Source organism: Vicugna pacos, chromosome 13 (genome assembly GCF_048564905.1).
Source record: "Vicugna pacos chromosome 13, VicPac4, whole genome shotgun sequence".
Lineage (NCBI taxonomy): Eukaryota > Metazoa > Chordata > Mammalia > Artiodactyla > Camelidae > Vicugna > Vicugna pacos.
In genome coordinates, this window is record NC_132999.1 from 53,993,155 (window position 1) to 54,021,035 (window position 27,881).

Below are 27,881 nucleotides of genomic sequence, written 5' to 3' on the forward strand. Positions count from 1 at the left end.
CTGCTCTGAGTGCTCATTTATCTTGAATGGACAAGTGTAAATCATTACCTTTCAGTACCCTGAACTGCGGTCCCACGCAGGCAATGAGGCAAAACTGGCCAGAGAGACGCTGTGCAGCACTCTTCCTGCAGGGCTGCTACCGGGGATGTGTTCCAAGGTCAAAACGCACACACAGGCCGACTCGTGACACTGTAGGATGCGGTCATGAGGGACCAGGCACATCTCATCTTCGGAATTCATTCAGCAAGCACAGCATTATTCTTCCAGAAGCAAAAAGCATATGGCAAGTGTTTGAAAAAAGGAGTTCCTAGTCTTTCTGCAAACTAATCATATACCCTTGATAAACTGTCCTAAACACGTGGGACATCCCACTACCCCACTCTGGGGTTTTTTTGTTTATGCTGGCCCTGCAGGCCCAAATACCTTAGCTCCCTATTTCCTCCTCCTGTCTCCCCTTTCATGCCTTGTTCAAATGTCACTTCCTCCACCCAGCCTTCCTTGATTTCCCTTCTGAACTCACAGCCCCTCCTATCGGTACCTCCTTCAATGGCCTGTGTTCTCTTGGATCATGGTTACATGGCCGCTGTCACTGCTGGACTGAACGGTTTTTCTAGGACAAAGTCCATGTCTGATTCAATGCCCAGAAGTAAAGACTCTTACACAGAACGCATTCAGTAAATGATGAATGGATTCTCGGATGTTTGGATTGGTGAGTAAATTGAAAACCTGAACATTTGGAGATATCTAAGTCTCTCTACCATAGGGAGATAAAGACAGGTTTCTCCAAGGTGGGAAATTTTTCCTTCTGCCAAGCCAGAATCTATGAATTGGTAGGATGGGTCTCGATCCTATTCAACCAAAATAGCTCTAAATCGCTGCGTCACTATGGTCTGAGAGTGGCCGTTCTGTCCAGCAGTCCAGCCAAAATCATACTGGAGCAGAGCATTTTTGTATCAAATTTTGGTTGTATCTCAAGGCTGCCATACACTTTCTGTGCACTGGGGGAGGGCTTGTGGGGTGTCTGACAAACTGTATAAACATGGGTTTTCAACCCTGTTTTCTCCTAGGCAACCATGAGCAGTTACCGAAGAGAGACACAGAACAGCCACTTTTCCCCTTATGCTACCTCAGTCTTCAGCATCATAAATTGTCACTCACCCAGACTAAGCTAGGCTGCAGCCTGGAGGAAAATGTAAATAATTAAGTGCGGTCTCTAATTATTCCCTGCCTGGCCTGAGGACGCTGCTGTCCTTAGACTCATCTGATCTCATGGGTCACCAAGACCCAGGAGGGAAGCCCCGGAACACCCCCCACCCAGTAGGCGGCCGCGGCCTCCGCTGAATCACCGTGCAGATGGGGTGAAGGAGGCCGTGAGTTTTCCAGCTGGGGATGGGGACACTTAAACCGGGACAGCCCTCTGGTCCTCTGGTCCTCTGGTCCTAGGCTCTCAGAGTCTCAGTTGGGTTAACAGGGTCCAGAATCTGGGCCTCGTGGGCTCAAGAACTGGAGTGTCTGTGCACCCAGTCGTCTCTCAGTCATAGAAGGAGGCAAAAATAAAAAATCACACAAGGCCAGTGACAGAGAGAGAACGGCCTTGCCGGTAGCTGGAGAATTCCTCTCTCATCCGGGGTGGTGCTGGATGGCGCTGCGGAGCCAACTCAAAGGCTGCTTGATAAGCACAAACGGAGAACAAGAGAGAGCAGAAACCTCAAGGCCACAGTCACGAGGACACGGCGAGGCCAGTAAGACCAATCCTGCCCCAGGGACTGTCTGGAGCCCTGGCGCGTGCATTGAGGGACCCCGAGGACCTCCTCCAGGTGAGTCATGCAGTCACTGCCGCCCATGTGTGTTGGGAGGAGGTGGCTCTTCCTGGGACGGGGTCAAACCAACCCTCAGAGTTCAAGAGAAACCCCAAGGTGGCGGCCAACAGACAGCTGCTCTGTATTTAGCCATCATCAGAGACGTTCTTAGATATCAAGCCACAATCGTAACGATGGCCCTGCCAGGGGGTGTGGCGGCCGGACTCACCTGAACGGAAGCTACAATCAGCTGTTTAAGCTCAGTGAGATCTCAGACGGCTGCGCACCAGAAGAACACACACATCTTCCATGCGAACATCTCCAAAAAGGTCATTTCCCCACATGCTCTCTGACTTGTGCACTCAAACGTGGTCAGAAAAGTGACAGAAACAACTTGAAGCTTTGTCTTTAAACTAGAATTTATTGGTATACAAAATGCCATTTCGTAGATAAAGTGGCACATCTTTGCAGCTTCTATTGCACCAAGTATTGGAGATTAAAAACCCAAAAAAAGAAACATTTGGTTTTGAAAACACTGCAAATAGCCAAGTACAGTACTTCAGTAAATAAAAAACAAAATGGTTCAGAGTAACACAATCTGAGGAAAGAAACAACCTAGGGGAAATGAACTGCGGACATCAGACAACGGTCACATTTCTCCACAGTCAGTTGAGCTCCATAGATGAGGCAAGACTTGCCAAGACTACGGATCATGACCCCAGGGAGGTCTTAAGTATTATCTCCAGACTGCAGCAAGAACAGGTATAGTGCAACTAGAGAAAAGAGAAGGCGGCTGAGCCCGTGGAGGCCCCTGCGTTCCCCTCAGACCCAAGCGCCCCCTTCACTGAGGTGATCAACACCCCCCAGCACTCCGACATCAGCAAGAGGAACACGCAAGCGTGAAGTCTCACTCCTGGCTCCTTCCTTCTTCTCACTGAGCGCAGCGCTGATGGAGGATGCTGGGAGGGTAGCCAGGGCGGCCGAGGGCCCTTCTCCCCAAGGAAGATGAACACGAGAGGAGCCCACACCAGCATTCCTCAAGCTTTAGTTGAGCAGATCAAACCACAGGCAGAGGTCTGTGACTGAACTCAAACGGCTGTCACAGACGGCTGGTGACAGTGACCTGGTGGATGCTGACATACAGAAGAAGAAGGGAAGACCACCGAGGTTTCACCCATGGTCCTTACCTTCCATGACCACCGGCGCGGTGAGCAGCACTAGTTCTGGATCACGGGTAGGCCCTGCTTAAAACAAAGTCACCACGGGGAGTTCATGCTTTTATAGAAATACTCTTTACTGGTACCAGCCCCTTCTCAAGTAACTTTGCAAGGATGCTAAACATTTAAATCGAGCTACAAAGTAGTTCAAACTAGAACAGTGAGGCTCTAGAAAGTAATCCCTCAGAAGAAATGGTGAAGAGCCTGAGGTTTTTACAGGGAACGTGACCTTGGACAGAAGGGAGACAGGCAGCCCACGCGGCCCCGCTCCTCCCCGGGGCCCGGCTCTGTGGCACACATTCTGAGTTCCGCACAGCACGCACTTCGTGACTGGTGCTCAGTATCTCCCCTTCAAACCAACGATCCGTTTCCCCTGCTGATATGTGATGCCAGAAGGTTTGCTATAATTTAAACATGCCATCGAGATCACCAACTTAACGACATCAGTGGAAAAATACAATTTGCTTTACAGTCAGAAAAACACACCTCGTAAAAAGTGCCATTATTAAATCACCTCAGAACAGCCGTCAGAAGGCCCCAGAGTTTGAGCAACACCTGTTCTGAAAGCTGAGATGAATAAAAGTGAATCGTGAAATGTCAAAACAAAAAAACTGCATTGGACTCTGAGTCTAAAAGGTTTGCTATAGATAGACAAGAGCCTTGAGGTAAAAAGGTGAAGAGCTACGCATCTACCCAAAATGGAAGTCAGAGAGGGCCACAGACGTGACGCGGAAACCAGGAAGCGCCAGTCGCCCACCCTCGCAGACCCTTCTGGTCGGCGTGAGTGTCAGCTCTGACGGGGAGTCCAAGTTTCCTTCAACCGACTGCACATTCGAGTTGAACATTTCACAGAGGTAAACTGACAGCACTCTATGTGGACCCAGTAAAACCCAGGCAGTCTAGAGAGTTTCTCAGAATGAGAGAAATTGCACATTGACAGCAGGGACTGACTGTGAGCACAGTTCAACGCCAAGTCCATCTGGTCGCTACTTGTTTAATATGTGAGCTGCTCTCCCCCGCTAGCGCGGCCCTCCTCCCGCCCAGGATCGTATCATTTCCCATCGCCCAAGCTCCCCAGGGAAGCAGGGCAGGGCGCTAGACAGAGCCGCCACAAAGGCCCCCTCGAAGCCCAGCTCTAGCTGCCCCACGAGGGAGACCCCACTTCACAAGCCCTTGGGATCAAAATGGGTTTGGAAGTGTTTTCAAAGCTTATGAAAGCAACTACAGACAACTGCAACTAACATGATTCTTTTTTCTGCCACAATTCTTCAACCACACTTTGCTCCTGAAAACATGTTTTCTATTATTGAAAAATTAAATATACATATACAGTCCCTCTCTCTAAAATCTCCTGGTGGCAATTATATTAATTTAGAAGTCATGGCTCTATGCTGTTTTAATACTCTCTAGCACAAAGCTGTTGCCACTAAAATTGTATTTCTTATTTTGACCTTTAAAAAAATCTTTTTTTAATCCATAAAATCTTTATATACAGTTTATAAGACTAGTAAGCAGCTATGGACCACTGCCCCATCCCCTTTCTCCTGACCAGAGCCACCGAGGCAATCCCACGTAACAGACCTCTAACAGCCACAGAGGTGAAGAGAGACTCACTCCCTGACACGGCGTGCACGTCAGTGACTGTACCAGGGACCGCCGCTGACAACGGCCACCCCAGGACTACACACACTGGGCCTCCATTTCGGCTGCCGAGAAAGTCAGCCTCAAGGGCCTGCCCAGGCAGGGAAGTGCCCACGCACCTCACACCCGGGTGAGGCTGAGGCGGCGAGGTCTGAATTCATGCCTTTAGCTAGAAGGCATCACTAATGTTGGATACATGTACCCCGTTCCTAATAATTAACATACTAAACACAGACCAATTACAACTGGAAAACTATGCAATGGTAATAAAAGAAAACGACTGAAGCCATTTGATTAGTTTCTAAAACCACTATTATTTTACCCCAGAAATATGGACGCCTATCATCAGAATTAGGTAATTTATAAATAAATGTGCCCAATATTCTTTAGTAACTTTTTAGCAACTTCTAAAACCCAACAGGGCCCAAGGCCACTTTCATTTAACCAAGTCAATAAAGCAGCTCTACTACTTCGGGTAATGGGTCTCCCTTCAGCCATTTCTGACGCCTAATTCTGCTGAATGTCTGGTACACAGTCTTGATCTTTCTGGGAGCACCCAGTCTCCGGTACTCTCACAGGACAAAGCAGGCGAGAAAGAGCGTTCCCTCAGAAATGCTCGGCCACGGTCAGAACGTGCCCAGAGCGGAAAGCCACGAGACAGCAGATCCTAAAGCACTGGCTCTCACTCCCTAGGAGACAGTAAGGCAACAGAGACCTACCTTTCACTTGTTTGGACTAGAGGCTGTCACTCAGGACTTCACAGTGTGCAAAGAAAAACCGCCGTGCACTTCCTAAATCTGCTAAACATTACAACGTCCTCTTCCAGGATGTCCTGAGAACAATTCTGAGAGACCACTGATGCTGCAACCACAAAAAGTCACCAAACAAAAAATTAAAACACATCATTAAAACCAAAGAAAGCAAATCACCTGATGAAGACAACCCAATGGCTCCAAGGCCAGCCCACACTAACACATCTATACATGTCAAAACCCTTTTATAATTTTCCTTTTGTCTCGGAACTCTTAAAATTTTCAAATTTGAGATGGGGGAGGTAACCAATAATTTACCTCTTGAGTCAGCATATGTTATTTCTCCCAATATTAGGTCCCCAAAAGGCAAAGACTGTCCAAGACTGGCCACTGCATACGTTACAGTTCTAAAGCTCACATCCACCTAATTCAGTACGAGGAGTGACATCTCTCCACCGCCCGGGTCCACCTATTTCAGCACTGTGGAGTCATTCAAAGACCTCAGCCAAAGTACATCCTCCGGCCTGCTGGTGTGACCTAAGTCACTGACAGCTTCCGGAGGGTGCTAGAGAGCTTTTCAACATCAAAATCCCAAACAGGGCTTAAATAAAAAGAGGTAAGTGCAGCATTTCATGGGATTTCATTTTCACGATACTAAGAAAATTGAGTAACAGGTCAAGTTACCTTTTATTTCTCTGAAGGTATCTTTCTAAATCTAGAATGGTAGGGAAGAAAAGAGTTACTTAACATGTGAACATGAAAAGCCTCAGACATTCTTCCAGACACTCTCCCCCTATAAAAACTCTCCCTGAGCACAAACTCAGGACTCTCCTGATGCCTCCCTTTACAACTACGGACTCCGTTTTCCATACTATCAGAAGCCCAGAAGTGCCATCAGAAGCCGTAACATGCCGTCTTCTCATTGTCAAGAAACAAGTACCCAAAACTCGGCAACACTATCAACTTTCCAGCAAAGTCCAGGCCTAAGTAACAGTCAGGCCCATTTATCATATGGCTTGAGAGCAAACGAACTAACAGCACCTGCATCGCATCTGAAATAACATCAGAATCCAGAAGAAAAATGCGGTAACTTAATTTCCACCCTGACTACAGGCCACAACCCGTGTATCATATTACTTTGGGAAAACACTTCCTGAATTATTTTCTCATTAACTTGGATTAGAAGAAAATTAATTCTGAACAGGTACCTGAGTTGGAGATCATTTATAGACTATCCTGCATATTAATATCTGTTTGAGAATGAAAGCAAAACAAAGGAAACTTGTTATTCTCAATTTCTAGCAATTAATCTAAACTATTTCATGACCAGTTACAGCAAAACTCACCCTAAGTGTTCAGGAAAGATCCCAGGGTTACTGAACTCTGATTTTTAGGGCAAAAAAGACCACACTTACAAAGTTTTTCTTGACCTAACTATCCAGCCCTAAAACTTGATACTTTAATTACAGAACATGAATGGCTTCACTGCACTTTCATTAAATAAAACACAGCACTAACAAAACTTTGAACAAAAAAGAGGCAGCTTGAAGGACACTAACTCGGCGTGGGAGCGGCCGTGTGGATTCTGTGGGATGAGTTCCGTTTTGGAAAAGGACAGCCTTGCTGGAAAGCTGGTCCACTCCACTCTCCCCTCGCCCCTCCCGTCTCCCGGGAGGCCTGAGTCAGATGCTGAGAGCGGCGAAGGTCTTCACCAAGGTGACCTGAGCGCTCGCATCCGCTTCGCTCCTGCTGCCGTCCCCGGGGCCGCCCCTGCCCTCCAGGGCTTTGTGCCGATGCCGCTCCTCCTGCCGCTTCTTCTTCTCTAGCCGCTGCTGCTCGCGCCGCTGCCTGTTTGTGACCTGGAAGAGAAGACTGCCAGCTGAGTAGCCGGCCCGGCACCCGCTGCACCGGCTCCAGCGGGACGCGGGCCCGACGGATGCAAGGGGCACAGGCAGCCTTTCAACAAGAACAGGGAATAGCCATCTACTAGACCAAAAATGATGTACTTTCCATTACTGCTCAAATTCACACTTAAATGGCCAACAAAATCAGTTCCACTCCCCTCATAAACTAATTCAAAATGACCTAAAGAAACATGAACCCCAGTCCAGCAGGAGACAACACTCGAACATGCACAGGACGCCTTTCTGGACATAATTCAACGTCCCAGGCCATCCTAAAAAAAATCCTCCGAAGCTTACTGCATCGTAGCCTCTGTGGCTTTTTACACGATGTTGCATTTTTGAGCTCAGAATTTCTTGGTGAAAGTCTTTAAAATAAGTTCCAATTTCAGTAAAATAAATGGTGCCACATACAATTTGTAGGAGTGGAGGCAGGGAGGGAGATGCACAACCCTTCTGGGAAGCATCTGACAATTTACCAAAAGGCTTTAAAAAAGATTCAAATACCCATGCCCTTTAACCCATTAATTCCTCTTCTGGGACTCTAGCCAAACAAAGAATGCAAAATACAAAGACTTATACACAAGGGTGTTCACCGAAAATGATGGCATTTATACAAAATGGGATTTTTGTCACATGGATTCGCATGGAAAGCATCCATGCACACAGTAAGGTGAGGCTGGAAAAGGGGCCCATCCACGTGGACAGAGCAGGAGTTCAGGGTGTGCTTCCTTCCAGTCATCACTGCAGACTCCAAACAGGACACGCAAGGTCTTCGCTCTGCTTCACGGTATACCCTCAGGCACGCCCCGTATTTCCTACAATAACCACTTTTATAAATCACAAGAAGACTGCACACTAAACTGCACTCCAGGTTCCCTCCACTGCCCCCGAATTACAGCAGCCCCACCACTCGCCCTGGCAACCCCATCTTCCCTACCTTTGGGGGCTGGTTTTTATTTGCTTTGTTTCCTTCAGTAGGGCTGGCCCGTGCCTTACTGTTTTCAGTCCTGCCTGCATTTAAGCCCTGATTTCCAAAGATTCTGGTGCCACTGCCGTCCTCCTCCCATAAAGGGCCACACTGCTTCAGCACTCGGCCACTGGACTCAAGGTTCTCCTCGGCATCTTCCAAAGGAAAATATTTTATTAAAATCGAAAACCTAAGATAGTCACACAATGCAATTACTGTTAAATGACTCCAAAACTACCTGGGTCCCTAGATCACTGTCATCTGAAGAGCAAGTTTCCTTGAGGCATAATTCTAATATCAAGCCGATACAGTGGTGAACGTAGGGGAAAAAACAATTGGTAAAATTTGGAAGATAAACTTTTTAAAAACCTGTTGACCAGTCTTATCATCAGCTTCCCACCAGGAGAGTGTTTTATTAGATTAACCATTTTTTAACATGAATTTTTATGGGGAAATCTTTCACTTTACCCAAAAAATAGAAAGGAAACCGGCTCTAAAGCTGTGCTGTTCAATAGAGTGGCTACCAGCCACATGTGGCCAAATTAAAATCAAATGAAGTTAAATAAAATTTTACATTTAGCTCCTCAGTCTCAGCCACGTGTCAAGTACATATCATATGGGACAGCACAGATACTGCACAGCAAACATTTAAGAGGAAAATAAAATACCCCATCAGAAAACTACAATGCCAGGAACAGGGCCTGGCACATCATGCCTGGCAAGAAGTACTGAAACCATTTAAAATAAGTAACTTGAGAAAACAGATGTTAACATCTTCTTTTCCCTCCTCTGAATCACAGAATTAAATTCAGTTCAAGCAAAAAATTCTGAATTATCAACAGATGACAGATGCTAGTAATCTAAATATTTCCATTAGAAAAATAATTTTTCCTCTCCATTCCTTGTCAGTTATCAATTTTGTATTATAATCAGATGTAATTTCTAAAAGGATAAAGCCTTCCCTGACACTTTCCATTCTTCCAAAGTTGGGCTAGGAGGCCCTTTCATGTGCTCGCCTAGCATCCTGTACCCCCTCCATTACGTATTACACTAACTTACTTATGACTCTCCACCACGCCCCCGCTCCCCCAGACTATCCCCTCCCTAATGCAGGGCTAGCACCTGGTAAAATCGCCTGCACATACAAAGTACTCAGTAAACAACTGCTGAACGAACAGGTGACAACATAATTGCTACCTGTCACTTGATTAAAAATAAATATTTGGAAAGTCACCAACACAACCATTTTGAGAGCTTATCCATATTAACCATGGACTTACTATTTCTTCTCCCCTGGTTCATCTGGAGCATGGCAATTATCGCAGATTCAATGTTGTAATTTTCAGCTTCCAGGTTCTGGACTATCAAATTAAAATCCTGCGCAAGAAACAAAGGACCACGTCAAGACTCCGCGTATACTTCTCTACCTATCGCGGCTTCAACAATTTGCTATAAACAAAAGGATGCAATAGTGAGAATTGAGGTAAGGTTTCAAGACCTTCCATTTAGAAAATGTCTTAATTTTCAGTAAAACTGGTCATCTGAAATAACCATTTAATAAAATTAATTCTTATAAAACTGCACTAGTCAGAAAAAAAGAATACATTCACACACTTCCTCAGGATTTTGAACAGTACTGGGTAAAGTCTGGCAAACGAGAGAGAAATGAATAAATTGCTCTCATTAAGTCGTATCACATGACCTAATCAAACTCTAAAGATCATGGACCTATCTTGGCCCATGGGGTGCTGGCACACTAAGAGTGCTGGCACAAAGCTAGCAGGTAAACGAGGCAGAGCAAGTTTGTGAACCACTGTTGCTGCGTGACAGACACTAACTGAACACCCAGTTGCATTGCCGACTTTCTGGACGGCGTCTTCTACTTCATCTTTCAGGTCGTCCTCAAAGTCTACTCCCTTTGTCTTGATCTTCTCTCTTTTATTTGATTCATCTTGATGAAGCATCTGAAACTAAAGGATGCAGAGGAAGAATCACAGAACTCTAGCAAACTCTGTTCAGAATCTGCAACATAGGGAGACACTCTAAGCTCAAAAACATTCAAATACATGGGAAAAGGTTCCAGGAACAATCTTAAAGGAATGGCAACCACCAGGCTAAATGTCATCCAGACACTGAGATTACAGGCCACAGCTGAAGTGTTAAGAAGAAGGGCCCACGACACGGGATAGACTCTTCAGTGAAAACGGCATTAGAGCACTGACAGTTTCTAGATACCGACATTGTGGCAATGACTGCTGACTCGGACAGCACACGTCTGTCTCAGCGGGTCTCCAGGGCTGTGAGCTTAGGAACAGAATCAGTCCTCGGCACTGGCACCCGACGGGCTTTTTCAGTGGCCAGCGTGTCTTGAATAAACACGGTATACCACTCTCATCTGGCTCCCTAGATCCTGTTTGATCATCAGCAAGCTCAATGTGCTGACAATCTTGTCCCAACCAGATTATCGCAGTGAGCATGACTCATCCAACCTCCCGTGCTTCCACACCCAAGGGAATCTGCTAATCCGAATTCTAAAAACATGAAGAGCAGCTCACTTGGTATCCACAGGCCTTTACAACCTAAGCCCATTTCAGAACAACTAAAAGCATCCCTCTGTGGCTCCCAACCACTTCCTCCCTCTGCTTCCTATTGATGCAGGGAGATGGGAAATGAACAAGGGCTTTTCTACTTTTTGCATGTAAAACTGTAAGTGGAATCCAGCAATGTGCGGTATATGCCTTAGAATGTTAATAAAAAGCAACCTATTCTAAAATTTTACCCTAACAATTTGGCTACGTGTATCAAGAGTCTTTGAAATTCATCCAAAGGAAAGAATGTCAAGGGTAGAAACGATGTATGTAAAAATGCTCATGCCAGTGCCACTAACAGTGGTGAATAACTGGAAACACCTAGAGGTTTCACAGTGTGGCTATGGTTAAATAACTGTGGTAAATCCACAGAACGATGCTTCGTTCCCACTGAAGTAAGGAACACAGCAAGGATTTTCACAGCCACCATTATCATTTAGCAATGTCTTGGAGGTAACAGCAATGCAATTGCCCCCCCCCCCAAATTAGAAGTATAACATTGAAAAGGAAGAAGAAAAGTTTGCCTATTTGCAGACAATAGAATTCTATACCTTAAAAAAAGAGAGGATTGACAAAAAAACTACCCCAAGCAAAAAGAGCTCTGGCAAATCATGTATTTATAGAAGAATCAAGTGTCCAAAATACATAACTTTCAGAATTCAACAACCAAATCAAAAATATCCTAATTAAACACACACAAAGGACTTGAATAGACTCTCCAAAGATACACAAATGGCCAATAAGCAAATGAAAGATGCTCAACATCATTAAACTTTAGGGAATGAACATCAAAACCATAAGACGCCACTTCACATCTAGGAGGATGGCCATAATTTTAAGTAGAAAGAAAGAAAAACAACAAGTGTTGGTGAGGATGTGGAGAAAGTGGACCCCGCAACACACTGCTGGTGGGAACATAAAACGGTGCAGCTACACGCCGTGGAAAACAGTGTGGCACGTTCTCAGAAAGTTAAAGATAGAATTACCATACGACCCAGCAATTCTACTTCTAGGTATATAGTTGATGGGTTTGGAAGGTCCACTTACAAAATTTTTTTCATTTGTCAATACTACAGTACCACGCAATTCACGACTGGCTGACTCCGAGGATGTGGAACTGCAGATATGGACACAGATACGGAGGAACCTCGGATACAGAGGGCCAACTGTAAGTTATACTTAGATTTTTCAACTGTGCCGGGTCGGTGCCCCTGACCCTCGCGTTGCTCATGGGTCAACTGTATCTCCAAAAGGTTGAAAACAGGTACTTAAATAACTACTATACACACATATTCACAGCAGCACTATTCACAATAGCCAAAAAGTGGAAACAATCCAAATGCTCATCAACAGATGAAAAGAATACACAAAAGTGGTGGTAGAGCAATACAATGGAGTATTTTCAACCTTGAAAATGAACGAAGTATTGATACATGCTATGACATGGATGAACCTTGAAAAATCACACTAACGAAAGGCAGTCACAAAAAGCCACACAGTTGTGGGACTCCACTTAAAAGAAACGTCCAGAATAAGTGAAACCATAGAGACAGAAAGTAGGCTGGTGGTGGAAGGGGTAGAAAAGGAATGGGGGATGACTGCTTGACAGGAAGCAGGTTTCCTTCTGGGGTGCTGCAAATGTTCTGGAACGGCTTTGTGGGTATACTCAGAGCCACTGAATTGACACTTTAAGATGGTTAATTTCACATTATGTGAATTTTACCTCAATTAAAAACAAAGAGAATTCTGGAGAATAGCTGGGTACGTACATAAGTAACATTTTCTCAGCAACAATCATACATACAAATATAAAGGAAAAAAGATCCTTTCCTTACAACAGGAACAGAAAACACAAAACGCCTAAAATTAAACTCAGAAAAAAATGAGAAAAGATCTATATGAAGAAAATGCTCCTACAGACCAAAAAAGTCAATTTAACAAATAAAAAGCTTATCAGGTTCTTGGCTAGGAAGATTCAACATCATAAAGATACCAATTTCTTCCTGTTAATCTATTAATTTAATGAGATCCTAATAAAAACAAAAATCAACAGGACTTCTCTTTAACTGGACAAACTTGTTCTAACATTCATATACAAAACAAAAAACGCAAGAGTATATAGGAAATCATAAAAAAAGAAAAGTAATGATGAGTGAAAAACTCTACTAGATTTTAAAATATGCTCTTTAATTAAAATGATGAACACACTAACATATGAACAGAGAAATCCGCGGAACAGAATCAATGTCTAGAAATAGACCCAACTGCATATGAAAATTTACTATATGAAAAAAGCAGCACTTTAAATCAGTGGGGAAAAATCTATAATTAATAAATGGTTTGGGCACAACTAGGTAACCACAAGGAAAGACATACAGTTGGATCCATACCCTCACACCTTTATGTGACTATAAATCCCAAATAGAGACAAGATCTAATTCTCTTTTTAAAAATGAAACTATAGAAGTACTAAAATAAACTACGGGAGAATTCTTTTTAACCTCAGAGTGGGAAAACAGCTTCCTAATTATGACCCAAAACCCAGAAGACACATAAGAAAATCTGATAAACTTAACCACATAAAAATCTAAAATTCCTTCATAGCAAAGACCATACAGAAAAGAATAAAAAGACAAATGACAGACTGTGAAAAAAATTCACAACTCATACCACAGATAGAGGCTACTATATAAATATCTCCTAAAAATCATTAAGAAAACTGAACAGGAAAAAAAAAACGGACAATGAAAATGCATACAGTTCACACACAAAAATATGAATAAGTTTTAGACACAGAAGATGCATAAACTCACTAATAAGAGAAATACAAATTAAAACTATGTTAAGAAAACAACTTTTCCCCTAACAGGGACAAAGGTTTAAAAACTTGATAACACGCTGTGCTGGCAAAGGTACAGGAAGAGACACATACCGCAAGTGGGAGTGTAGACTGTGAAACCTCTACAGAGAGCGAGGTGGCAATCCCTACCACAATTATCATGCACGCATCCTCTGATGTGTAAGAAGAAACTTCTAGGAATTTATTCCACAGAAACACTCACATATGCGTGAAAAGATATGCATATACGGTACTGCATGTTATTTATAAAAGCAAAGTGGCAAAGCCATCTAAAAGTCCCTCAAAGGGACTATTCAAACACACTATGATGCATCCATACAACGGAATACTATGCATTCATTTAAAAAGATTTAGGAAGTTCCTTATGTGCTGCTATGAATTAAACTCCAAGATATGTTCTACTCAAAAAGCACGGTGCAGAGCAGTATGTAGAGGATGCCACCCCTGTGCACAGGGAGAATGTAATCCAGCAAAAGTGGAACACATGCACATACCCACACATCTGCTTGGTATGTAAAATATCTCTAGGTAATTTTACAATATATTAGTAACACTGGTTGCACCCAGGAAAGTAAAACAAAGGTGAGAGAGTAACTTTCACATTTTTTTAAACTATGAAAATGTCTAATAATGTAAGAAAAGGCTTATGAAATCATGCTAATTGAAAAAAAGCAGGAAACAAAGCTACGTAAGTACCAAAACAATAACAAAAATTATTGATTTCATGTATTTTTTATTTTCTTCTTTACCTTCTCTATAGTTTCCAAATTTTAGATATGAAGCATGGATTAATTTTAAAACAAAAGTAATCTAAAATATTTTTATAAATTATACTCATGTAATCATAAGCCTCCGCTGTTAGGCAAAGCAAAAGAATGACAAACAATTTTAACTGTTGCTCTCAGCTAACAGTTTAAAAAAAAAAAATCAAGCCTACAGATTCAAGACAGGCAACTTTCCATAAAAACAGCACTGGTTTTTAGCTCCAGGGCACTCGGCTCTCAACCTGGTTCCTGCGGGGCTGAGAATAGAGAAGAAAATGGAGATTCACTCACATCAGTCTGGAGGTGCGCAGGTGCTTCCGAGTTGTCATTGATCCTCCGGACGCTGTCATAGTGCTCGCCACACCGGTACGCGATGTGCAACTCCCGAACGTTGCTCTTCTCTGTACCACGGATCTGCGGGCAGAGGAAGGGAAGATGCCAGCGAGGATCTGCACACTGTGCCTTTCGGAAGGGAGCCGCCACCTGGAACGCCCAGGAAGCCCAGCCAATGGGCTCTACACAGGACGGACTGGGAAGATAACTGGGTTATGTCCTAAGCAATTTCTGAATTACCTTTCTCCCACTCATGCACATATGCTTCAATGCGCTTTAATCTGCAACTATATGGAAATAAATCCACATGAAAATACAGATTCAAAAACCAGGGGAAGATTTACAATGAACTTAAATAAGCTGAAGTTTCAGGAGTGTCAGTATCTCTCAGCCCCTCAAATGCACAGGCCCTTCCAAGAGGGAAGGCCAGAGGCAGATGTAGGTTTGTTGGGCTTGAAGCTCAAACAATTTGGGACCCTCTTTGAGAAAAAGAATATAAAATTAAAAATACAAAATTGCTAGAAGCTCTCCCAAGCCCTTGAAAGGGGGCCATAAAAATGAGGAACCTAACACATGCTTCCCTAGCTTCACAGTAAATCCACCCCTGTCCTTAAAACAAAAATTGCATTTTTCATCAAACACATACTGAGAAACATGAACAACAAACTCAAGATCTCCCACGTGTATCAATTTCAAAACAAAATTATACACAGTCAAGCAGTACCGCTGCACTGCACAAGCCTGGAGACGCTACTCACAGGCTGTTCTGTGTGGATGGTCCCCCTGGAGCGCAGTCCGACCAGAACAGCGCTCCCTGGAGCTGTGCAATACAGATGCCCTAAGTAAGGAGGAACCTGCGTATACCCCCCCAAAACCACCACCTCCACAGAAACTCCAAGGCAATTCTGAATCGGTCCTTCAGGAAGGCCAGTAACTGTCTCTTGGTTAAAACCCCCAAATAGCAGCACCGCCTTCTCGTTTTTGCTGAAAGTCGTAGGCAGGAAGGTACTATTATTAAACAATACCTGTGGTCTAAAAAGACAGCAAAACCACGGAGCCAACAGGAACCACAAAGGCCTGGAAGTCAGAACGGTGGGAGCGTCCTCCAGGGAGAATGCTAGGTGTCGAGGTGCAGAGGGTCTGGTTCTGACACATGCACGACAGAGGGAGCGCGATTCACCTCCCAGGAGGACTCCGGGGAAAGGAACCTCTCAATGACATGATCGCTAACACACTTACGTACGGAAATAACAATGACACTCCACGCACATCATGAGTAGGAAAAGCAACTTGAGGAACAGTCACCAAATTGTTAAGCGTGAAGTTCACGACGAGGGAGATGACAGAGGACTTTCGCTTTCTCTGCTACACACGTCTATATTGTTTACAGAAGCACACAGTCCATTCATAACTAGAAAAGTGTAGGTTGTGAATATAAACCTACTCACTATTAATGCAAGAGCTCTTACCCATGACAGCAGCAAGCAATCCAGTTTCAATTCTCAAACTGTGTAAGATGCTTCACTGGGGTGGAGGGAGATGGGGGAAGCCTAGTGAACAGTGCCAGCTCACAGGAAACACATTCATGCCAAAAACATATACTTTCAATGTTTAGCAATCCATGAAAGAGGACACGATAGAGATACATGTATTTGAAAAAAAAATTCTAACTATGTAGAATTATCTTCCACAACTACCTAGATAATTAAGAAACTTTAAGAAAGCTATCAATGGAAGAAAAGGCAAGCTACAATTACTAAATCGGCACTGAGTACATTCCTTCAAGGACAGGATCATCATGCTGTACATTCAAGTGATTTTGATGACTTACGCTAATTTTGATGACTTCTGCTAAGCAGTAAAGATTTAAGGACAAAAACTGGGACAACAAAGGAGGTAACCAGTATTCTCGACTCAAAGACATCCTTAGACAGAGACAGCCTCACTAAAAACATGACAGCTCTCCCTGGTGTCAGTACCGCTGACAACACGGCCCCAAAGAACAACACACACAGATACCGTTCCCGTGCTGCTCGCTGTGTCCCTGTCAGGTGAAAGTCCTCACCAACCATGCAGTATCTACCCTATTTTGCTGTCGTGTAATTTTGTTAAAAGGACATTATGCCAGACATAAAAAGCTATATACTTCCATTTATATGACATTCTGGAAAGGCAAAGCTGTAAGAGACAAGTCAGATTAGTGGCTATAAGAAGCTGGGGATGATGGGGAGGGGACTAGTGACTGCAGAGGAGAACGAGGGAAGTTTTCGGGATAGGGGAAATATTCTATACGTTGATAATACTGGTATTTACGTGACTATGTCAAAACACATAGAACTGTACATCAGAGAAGGGTGAATCTTGCTTCACGTAAATCGTATCTCGATAAAGTTGACTTTATTTTTAATGAGCAAAGGCTAGGAACAAGCAATTTACAACGGAATATAAATGCAAGTGGTAGGTACAGGAGAATGACGAGAGAAAGGCCACTGTTGCCTTTATAATAATATAATATATAGGGATAGGTAAGTGAGTGTGTACATACATATGGATGTGTCTGTGGGTCTAAACGTGCTTAAAACACGTGACCTCACCAGACATCTTTTCCCAGTGATGTGCGAATATTTTTACAGCTAACAGTGTGTGGGAATAACAAGGATACACACTAAAAAGTTAACAGTAATTACCTCTGGGGAGTGCAACTCTGGGTAATTTTTATTTGCCTTTCTGGGCTTTTTGGAATTTCCAAACTGTTCTATAATCATTATGTTCTACTTTCAATTAAAAGAAAAGTTAGAAACAGGGAAGTGGTGGAGGGGAAGGGGGGAGGACTGGCAGCAAGCGCACGAGCAGTCTTTAGGAGCTGGGCCACAACGTGAAAAGCACCCAGAGGACGGAGGAAGAGTAGCGGGTGGTAGTCTGTGCACATTTTCACCTGCCCTTTGACCTTCCATCCTCCACAATGTCTGGTTTGATGCATTATTTGGGAGATTAGGTTAATTTAGAATACCAGAGGCAAAGGGGTGGGGGTGGGAGTGAGGAGGGGGAGGGAAGGCCTAGGCGGCCCAACAGCACAAACTGAACGTCTGTTGTAAAATCTTATTTGTTACCGAAAAACCACTGGAACCGCTCTGTATAGCTGGACAGAGCACAGAAACAGAGCTTGACAGCCTAGGCCATGAAGGAAGTTTTGTTGTTCAGAATATACTTTTTAGCAATGGTTAGTCCACTGAATTTAGTCTTTGTTTCCCTCCATCTAAAAACTAAAAACATACCCATGACACAGGTAAATGGCAAACTAGAATTTGTATGCAAATCCTTTAAAGTCTCATTTAGATATTTTTGCAAAATTATCTGAATTATTTCCACGTTAGGCCCTCTGTCTCAAATTACCCAATTAACTGACTGCTGAATAATACTTCTGGCATTTTAAAGGTTTTTGAATTATACTCCAGACCCCATTTGTAACGTAGGGCTTATTTAATTCCAAGCCACCACAAGCCTCCTGTCTTTGGTTAGGCTCAGTAGTCAAGCCCCATCACCTCAGGACAGCCCCGCAGCTAATTTCTAAATAAGAGCTTACCATAAATTTCTGCATAGGTGACCTACCTGCCACAAAGGGGCATTAAGTTGATGAATCACTACATTCAACTGATGATTTCTTGCAAAGGCTACAATAGCATCATTGCCAGCAAATGTTCCAGGCTTTGCCAAACTGGCCACTGCATGAAAACAGAGGAGTGAAAAAAAAAAAGTCTTTATAATGGAAAAATCCAAACAGTAACATGCTTTGATATCTGTTTAGCTCCAAACAATGAGAAACAAGGGTATATACCTGAAAAAGTCCATTAGCTTTGTCAGAACATAAGCTGGTTGAACCCTACGCAGACTGCTACTCGGAAGGGCACCGATCACTCAAAAGAAAGGATTCATTTATTTATTCCTTCAATAAATATTTTCTGAATGCTTCAGAAATGCCTAACTCTCTGAAAGACACTGGAAATGTAACAACCACAGTAATCACTATAGTTTGCATTAATGAATGTTTATTACGTGCCCAGCACTGCTTCACTCACTTCTCATAGATTCAGATTTTATAATGCCTTCTGATAAATCACTTATAACTCCCAAAACAACTCTCTGAAAGAGGTATTATCACGCACACCACCTCACCAATGAGGAAACTGAGGCAGAGGGTACTTTGTAACAGTGCCCAAGGTCACGAGTCAGTACACAGCAGAGCTGAGTTTATCCCAGGCAGCCTGACTCTAAGACCTTGGCTCCTGGCCACTCCGTTATACAGCCTGTCAGTCTGCCCTCAAGAGTTTACAACCAGCGGGGGGGGGGGGGGGCGGGCAAACAACAAGAAAACAGACACTGCTGATATGTAAGTGCTTTCAGAAAGAAATGTGTAGTGAAGAATTCGGCCTTACCCAAAGAGAGGTCTGGCCTTTACCCCTGGCTCCTTGGGATTTCCCAAGTGACAGAGGTGTCTTTGTTATCCATAGTGGGCCCCTCAGCACATCTGACAGTTTATACTAAGTTTATGCATGAGGCAACTCATGGTGGACCTCTCTGGCCATGTGATATCAGAAAGACCTGGGGGACTAGGGAGCTGGAGGCTGAGTTCAACCACTTAGGCAGTCATTCAGTATCACTCACATAATGAAGCCCTCATAAAAATTCTGGACACTGAAGTTTGGGTGAGGTTGCCTGGCTGACAATCCTCTTTGTGCACTGTGTAACCTTCCCAGACTCTACCTTTTGGCTAATTTTGATTTGTATCCTTTCCTTGTAATACACTGTAACTGTGAGTATTAACAGACTTCAGTGAGTTCTCTGAGTCCGTCTAGCAAATTATCAAACCTGAGAGTGATTCTGGGCAACCACGAACTGGCAGCTGGTGTCCCCAAACCTTGCAGCTTGGCTAACTCTAGCGGGGGAACGTAAGACAGTCTGATCAGCAAGGAGAGGGAGATAAGGTGTACTAGGTAAGTTTCTCACCTGAGACAACTATGCTGATTCCCAAAGGGCAGGTAGGAGACAGACAGAAGAATGGATGATGTTTCAAGCAGAGGTGAGAAAGAGAACAGGATGAGCCTGTGGACTCCACAGTATTGGCAGGAACTTAGAATGCTGAGATGGCAAGCTTGGGGAGCAAGAAAATATATTGGGAAATGACAAGAAAAGAGAGTAGGGAAATAAAATCATAGATCTTAAAGGGCTAAAGAGTTTGGACTTTACAGGTGCTAGGCAGGGGAACACCTACTAGATATACATTTAGATCACTACTCTGGCTGCAATTTGGAAAATAAACAGAAGGGACCAGGAGGCAATGAGACCAGTCCAAAGAGTACTGAAGAAATCCAGGCAAATGGCCACAGAGGCCTGATCTGATGAGGTAGTAGAAATGAGAAATAAAGTATTGCAGTAGAAGTGATAAGACTTAATGAATGACTGAGTATGAGGAGGGAGGCATGAAGAACACTCAGGTTTCTGATCTGGGTATCTGCATAGTGAGGGAAAAGATGGTGCTGATTCTCCAAAGCCACAGTCTAAAGGAAAGGAATCATCCTGAAAGATACAGCCAGACGCAAGGGTAATGAGGTCCTGAGGAGTTAAGTGAGCCATTCATTCATTCAATTAACAAAAATGAGTGCCTACCATGTGCCCAGCCATCGCCACGCTGGGGAACAGAATCCCTGCCCTCAAGAGTCTCATGATGTGACACAGCAGACAGACATTAAGAACACGTAACCATAAGAGTGATAAATGTAGGAAGCTTAGTCTTCAACCAGCACACAAGTAGCATGAGCAGACTTCCAGGTTTCTCTTCATTTCTGCTGTCACAGCCACTTCTCACTTCTTAGATACAAACTCTTCCACAGCACCAACCAACCATCAGGCCGGCACAGCGACATTTCATGGAAACACCTTCCCACTGTATGTCTAAGGTCCTGCCATACCCCAATCTACCACATGATCTACATTGAAGATGTTCAAAGTTTCAAAGTCTCAACTAAAAACTCACTTCACCTAAAATATTTTAACTGGATCAGTGACACAACTCATTTTATATAGCACTAAACTACAAAATGGGCACCATATACCCACATTTAATATGTAAACTGCTGACCTGTCTAGCATGCTGTCTATTACAGAGCAGGCAAATAAATATTTGTTGAATAAATGAACGTTACAATTGATGTAATCAAATCCCTGGCTGGGAAGGTGGGGGATGCTGATGGATTTAATTACCCAATGCATTACTCCTGGAGGATCCGGTGTCCCACGGTGAACCTACCATGTTTCTCAAAAGGAATGTCATCTTCTACAAAGGGTTCAAAATCTTCCCGCTGCTTTATCATGTAGTCCACTGTCTCCTGTCGGTGCTTGAGATGATTTCTTGAGTGTCCCTCCAATTGATCACCAAGAGCTCTGAATAGGCAATTGCTATTGAAACAGAAACACTGGTCAAGGCCTTTTAGAAATGAACTTAGTTCATCTAAAACAGTGATGCTTCATGCTAGGCCACCCATGGAAAGCTTTCACACAGAGACAAGATAAAGCCTCAACTGTGGGCAGCCCAGGATTCTTTCCAGATACTAGGGGGAGAGCACCAGGGCAGATGTTCAACCATATTACTTTCTTGAGAGGCAGCAAACAAGGATTCTATTCCCTACTCGCCAGCTGGCTGACTCAGGAGCACTACTGGACTTCTCTGGGTCTCAGTTGCTTCAACAGGTGAAGCTGGTGATAACTATCCACCTCAGACAGGGTCCAGACACTACTGGCCATTCCACGCCTGGGGGCCGTAGCTCCCAGACCCCCTTCCAAAGTGATAAATCGTATCTACTTCCTCTTTTCTGAGACCCTTTTCACTCCAGCTGCCCAGCTAACCAGTCATTCATCTGACAAAGAGCACCCAAAAGACAGCAATCTGTCGAGCTCCCAACAGAAATAACTGAACTTAACATCCTGTTTGAGTCCTAAGAGCACAGTGGAGAAAGGCACGGAAGGAGAGCACTTGGACAACAGGCAGGTGCAAGGTGCACCGCGCAAGCATCCTCTCCCTGCGTGGCTCCTCACCTCACCTCTCACCCGAGGAGCCATGGGGCTGTTGTCATTCCTGCCAAATAAACTCTTTGCAAGTTTGCTTCTTGTTTTGTTCTGTTTCAAACATTAAAATGCTGGTAATAAACTTTAAGTGTTATCTTTACTTTCAAACCCCTTAAAGGCTTCTAAAATTCCAAACTATATCACAAATACAGGGCCCAGAAACACAGAGACTGAAACAAGACAAGCACAATCTGGTAACCTCAAAACCATGGAAACAGCCATTTTGAAGCCAAACGATAGCCCACTTTTGCACCAAACTCTTTACTCCTCTAAATGAAAATCTATGATATTCTAATTCCAAAATTCAAACTCATCACTTCTGGAAAGACTTCGGATACTTAAATGTGTAGATGATGGAGGTTTTTCAGTTTTCAACTCAGAAAAGTCAGTTTTCAATAGAAAATTATAGAGAGGCAGGAATCTCTTCAAACGTATAAGGATTTATACCTTTATTTGCAGAAGGGAGAAGAGAACTTAAAGATGACTGATTCTATAAACTAGAATCCAAGAAACTCTGTTATCAATCTGGGGCAAGATTCTAGAAGGGTTTGGAACATAATAGTTCTATACACTAGAATGAGATGTCTGTCGCTAAATATCTAACAATAGCAGCCTTTTTTCAAACCACAAGGGTAAAAAGAAGTAAGCTAATGGAGAAAATGTTCTCAATTTTAAGTTTTTCTCTCAAACTTTTCTTAAACCTTTAACATCTGCCACCACTAGTCTATTCCTGAATCCAGTCTAAAAGAAGGTATGATTTAGCGCAAAGTTGCATTTCTAGTTATCTTATATTTGATATATCAAAATGCTGTTCTACGGAAAATAACATGCTTTCAGTAACGGGCAAATGTTCTCCATGTAAGCCAAAAAAGTAGGTATAAAACTGTGTACACGCATGAGCTCAGTCATGTTCATCTGCATAGTATATACACAGATGGAGAAACATACACAAATGTATGCAAAGAAAAAGTGTTGAAACCCCCATCATTTAGCCAGGGACCGTTCTAAGTACGTTTTATGTATTAACTGTGTTTAATCCATGTGGCCATGCGATATCAGAAAGACCTGGGGGACTAGGGAGCTGGAGGCTGAGTTCAACCACTTAGGCAGTCATTCAGTATCACTCACATAATGAAGCCCTCATAAAAATTCTGGACACTGAAGTTTGGGTGAGGTTGCCTGGCTGACAACCCTCCTTGTGCACTGTGTAATCTTCCCAGACTCTACCTTTTGGCTAATTTTGATCTGTATCCTTTCCTTGTAATGCACTGTACCTGTGAGTATTAACAGCCTTCAGTGAGTTCTCTGAGTCCGTCTAGCAAATTATCAAACCTGAGAGTGATTCTGGGAAACCACGAACTGCAGCTGGTGTCAGAAGTCAGGGAAGTCTTGTGTAAAACTGTGTCCCCAAACCTTGCGGCTTGGCTAACTCCAATGTGGTTACCGTTTTCTCTCTGTTAGACGGCACTGGTCTACATCACGGATTCTCAAAGTATGATTCGTGACTTGCAAGATCATCATCACCTGAGAACTTGCTCAAAATGAAAATTCTGAGGCCACACCCCAGGCCTACTGAGTCAGACACCCTGGGGTTGGGACCCAGCAATCTAGTCCCTCCAAGTGTCTAATTAGTCCTCCTGGTGATTCTGCTGTATGCCGAGACTCCAGGCTCTAAATCAGCAGTTCTCACTTGCGGCTGCACATTAGAATCACACGTGGACATTTTTTAAAAAGATCAATAAGCAGGCCCCACTGCCTGAGATTCTGGTGTGGCTGATCTGGGGGGGGGGGCGCCCAGGCGCTTTATTTTTCCCAAAGTTTCCCACGTGATTCAAGGTTGAAAACCACTGAGCGAGACACAAAAAATGAGGCTGCTGTACAGGGATGCAGGTACCAGTGGATAATTAGACAAGATGACGTGTGAATGCCTTTCCATCACTAAGATTCTACGATTATAAAAATAAGATAAAAATTTAAAAATAAAACTGTTTGAGACAAAAATACATGGCTAAAATTAGTGATTCTTTAATGTCTTAATTTTAGAACACTACTAATTAGTAATGTAATTTGAGGCTACATTTAGTAAGATACAAATGGATACAGTTCAGAGAGATGTTAATATTGTACTGCCTAATCCAATTCGAGATTCTTTTCACGACACAGCCAATCATGTTTTTAAGGACAATTTATCAAGGTTAAAATATTTCTTTCTTGTTTTGAAATTGAATCCAATTTATGTGGGTCTACCCTTCAGACAATACAACAAATATGAAGGCGATGATGCATTACAAAGACCCATAAGTAACTCCCTGATTAATCTATGCTACACTGATTCAACTCATGCAAAGGTTACATTAGAGAATACTTGCTCATTTATTCCCAAGCACCCAAAGGTTCCAGGATGCTACAAGTATCATATACTGCCAGCAATGGATACCTATAGTGAGGTGCTCTCTCTGGCTACTCAACATTGTGATCAGAAAAGAATGGGAAGATGGAAGAGGGGAGATGGTCAACTTTTCTTTTTATTGCCATAATTTTATATTTCACCAAGAGTAGTCAATAAGCTACTAACAAAGAATCTGTTGATACCTACTAACCCATAACATACAAAGGAAACGCCATCCACTGCACAGTGATAAAGCCTGTCTCCCCATATCCAAAAGAGCGACAACGCTAAAGAGGGCTGAACAGTCCACCTCATGGCACCCATGGGAAGAGTTTGTAAACAGGAAGGGATTAGCTTCACAGAGCCTACAAAGGTGGAATTATCATTATCATTTTATCTAACACTGTCCAAAGGACAGGGACCTCAGAAGTGAGAGACATGAGCGTTGTAGTCACGGTGGCCTCTGGCCCCCTGCACTCCTGTCACCCTGAACAACTTGCAGGTCTCTCAAAAGTGATGTGCTCCTGTGCCTTTACATTCATTACTCTTCAGCCTGGAATGTTCTCTTGGCGTATTTTTGTTGTTCGTTCATGACCCAGTCTGAGTGTGACCTCCTCTGAGAGGCACCTGGCATGGTGTAGGTTTCAGTGAACATCTGCTGGATGAATGAGGTTCCCCTGACCATTTCAGGGAGTGCTGGCCACTTCCTTCTCAATAGTACAGCTATAATCAGTCACTGTTAAGAATACATCAACCTGAATTTTAATTATTTATAGCACCCATTCTTAAAGTGTGGCCCAGTTTTAGGGGGCGGGGGGGGGGCAGTCTCTGAGACCCTCTCAGGTAATCCACGAGTCCAAAACTAAGATGTTACTCATTTCTTTCACTCTCATTCTCTCACAAAGGTACAGTGGAGTTTTCCAGAGGCCACCTGATATGTACGATGTTATCACTCTGAAAGCTAATGGAATGTGTGTTTGTGTATTACGTCTTTAATTTTTGTTTTACTTCCTAATATAGTAAACATTGATAACTAGAACCCACATAAACAAAAGCTCTTTGGAGTCCTCAGTAACTTTTAGGAGTGTAAACGGGAGCTAACACCAAAATGACTGAGATCTGCCGTCAACCTTCTCTCTTACCAGGCCATGAACTCCTTAAGTACTTAAGTCTCCAACGTATTCCCAGCACCTTGCTCAACCAATGTTCGCTGAATTAACCAAAGAAGAATGCTCTCTTTGGGAGCAGGAGAGTAGAGGCAGTACTCCCAAAGTTTCCCACAGCACCATGAAAATCCCCTCAGGATTTTACAACTCCCCTTGCTGCCATTTCTGCTCATAAGCAACCTCCTGTTGAGCACTTTAGTTTCCTGGACACGCTGACAGTGGGAATATCACACCCGGTTTAGCAGACACAAGCAATCCAATCATTTGCAAGGAACTGCCAGCCTCACGCCAATCTCACAGAACTCAACTGGTATTTTGGCTTATATAGCAATGTCTTGTGCTTGTGAGTATGATTAGGATAAGAAAGTCCCTTAATATTTAATAAACTATATTTGACAAAAATCAAGCTACTAGGCTAAAAGCAAGACCCAGCAAAGCAAGCTTTTAACTTTAGCAATTCCACTCAGAAAATGCCCCTTAGAGAGGCCCTGCTGAGAGTCTTGCTGGCCTCCCTCTACGATATTTTTATCATTCACTCAACAAAAATGCACTGAATGCCTTCTATGTACCAGGCACTGTGCCGGGTGACGGTAAATAAATTGCTATAAATCCAATTTGCCTGAAGCACTGCACATATATAGGAAAGGTGGGAAAGGTAAATTAAAGTCAGTTCAGAAACAGTCTTGACTAATAAGATTCAATGTCATCACGTGAAATCTAGAAAACATTTTCTTCCCCTCTTCCACCATTAATACCTAAGGCAATTTTGTACAGTCTTTAGCTTCATCTTATTCTTCCCTCTGCCCTATCTGATTCCCCAAATGAAGGGAGGAACAACAATGGCAAGGCTGTTATTAATACTGTCTCTTCTAGAGGGACAAACCCTGGCAATCAGACTCCCTTTTACCTACCCCTGCAGTGGGATGCTAACTGATCTCCTCCCCTCTCCCCTACCCTTTTCCTTCTTTCCTCCATGCACCTGGATCCATACCCCCTTTCCCGAGGCCATTTTTCCTTCCCTTCACCCGTTCTCTCCCTCCCACCCCACTCTCTCCCATCCCGTGTTCCCTAAAAGAGCTGGATCTAGATTCCAGACTAAGCCCCAAGCAAGCTTGGGTAAGCGCCGTTGCTTAGAGGAGAAATTGAAGCCCATGAAAGTAAGAATTAGAGAAGCTACCTTCAGCTCAGCAAACGACAGGCCCTCACAGACCTAATTTCCCAAGTGTACAAGGAGTCCAATATCCAACAGAAAGGACTCAAAGGAGGCCAAGCGTTATACCAAGTGGGGCTTATGCCTCTATTTGAGCGTCCTTGTGACAGCTCTGCGTGCCGTCCTCCTCTTCCACGGAGTGGCTCCATCCCACTCCTTCAGGTCTCAGCTTAAATGTCACCTTTCAGGAGGTCTTCCTGGGCAGCGATCTAAGGGAGACCTGCTCCACTATTCTCTCTGAGGACCCTTTCACAGTTTGCTTGGGGCCTTTGCCACGATTAGAGGAATTGGGGGTTACTCAAGCGTCTCGAGGGGAGGACCTGGCCGCCTCGCTCGCCGCCGGACCTCCTGCACTGGGAAGCGGCTGGCTCGCGGCTGGCGCTCAGGACCACCCGATGAAGGGGTGGACGAGAACCGGCGACGATCGCCATGCCCGGCGCGTCCCCCGGCGCCGCCCCCCGCGCTCCCGGGCCCACCTCACCCGTCCCCCGGCACCTCCCGCAGCTTCAGCCCCAGAGCCTGCAGCTGGTTGGCGAAGCTGACGAACTCCTCCTCGCAGCCGCCGCCACCGCCGGACTCCGGCCGGTTCCGCCGCTCCTTGGCCAGGGCCCGGCGCGCCGCCCGCTCGTCCCGCTTGCGCTCGGCCTCGGCTTTCCGGCTGCCGCTGCCCGGCCGGCTCTTCGCCGCCTGCTTCCGGGACATGGCCTTGGCCCCGCGGCCCGCAGCGGCAGCAGGAAAAGCCGCAGGACCACCGGGCGGCGAGAAGGAAGAGCGGCGCGGGAGCCCGAGCCCGGCGACGGCGAGGCGGCCACCGCGCCTGCGCCGAGCTCCCCTGTCACGTGACGGAACCCCGCCCACCTCCGCCGGGCTCGGCTGACAGGCGCCATAAAGGGTGCACCTGGCAGAGCTAGAGGGGCACCGATCTTTGTTCCACTCCGCCCCCTAGCGGTGGGTGGTACTCCAAGTGAGGGGCTGGTGGGACAGGGAGAGCAAAGCAGGGTAAGGTCAAAGAGAGCCTTAGTTCCGAAGCCCATACACTTTATTTACTCCTCCCCTTCTCTACCTCTCTACCTTCCCTCGTAACTCAGGGAGAGGTAGTCCTTGCCCAAAACCACTGGTTCCTCTGGTAATCTTGATTCAACCTGGTTTAAGCGTTCTCCTGGGTCACAGGA

At 44.3% G+C, this 27,881-nt stretch overlaps 1 protein-coding gene across 7 annotated transcripts; it reads right to left on the minus strand.

Moving 5' to 3' along the window:
- Positions 1 to 48: 48 nt before the first annotated feature.
- Positions 49 to 27,528, minus strand: OTUD3 (OTU deubiquitinase 3). 7 transcript variants are annotated; one of them, XR_012079453.1, is made up of 9 exons: positions 27,191 to 27,528; positions 21,130 to 21,278; positions 18,435 to 18,547; positions 14,784 to 14,906; positions 10,119 to 10,250; positions 9,561 to 9,657; positions 8,251 to 8,435; positions 6,969 to 7,268; positions 49 to 260 (listed from the first exon to the last, which is right to left on the minus strand). XR_012079453.1 is itself a non-coding variant. In XM_072975235.1 (8 exons), exons 1-8 carry the CDS (start codon positions 27,409 to 27,411, stop codon positions 7,092 to 7,094), a joined length of 1,197 nt encoding a protein of 398 aa, XP_072831336.1. In that variant the 5' UTR covers positions 27,412 to 27,528; the 3' UTR covers positions 2,199 to 7,091. The 7 variants fall into 7 exon arrangements, 3 of the variants coding, with proteins under 3 accessions (XP_072831336.1, XP_072831337.1, XP_072831338.1); XR_012079454.1 differs by lacking the exon at positions 49 to 260 and adding an exon at positions 2,199 to 3,040; XR_012079451.1 differs by lacking the exon at positions 49 to 260 and adding an exon at positions 2,199 to 6,124.
- Positions 27,529 to 27,881: the final 353 nt, after the last annotated feature.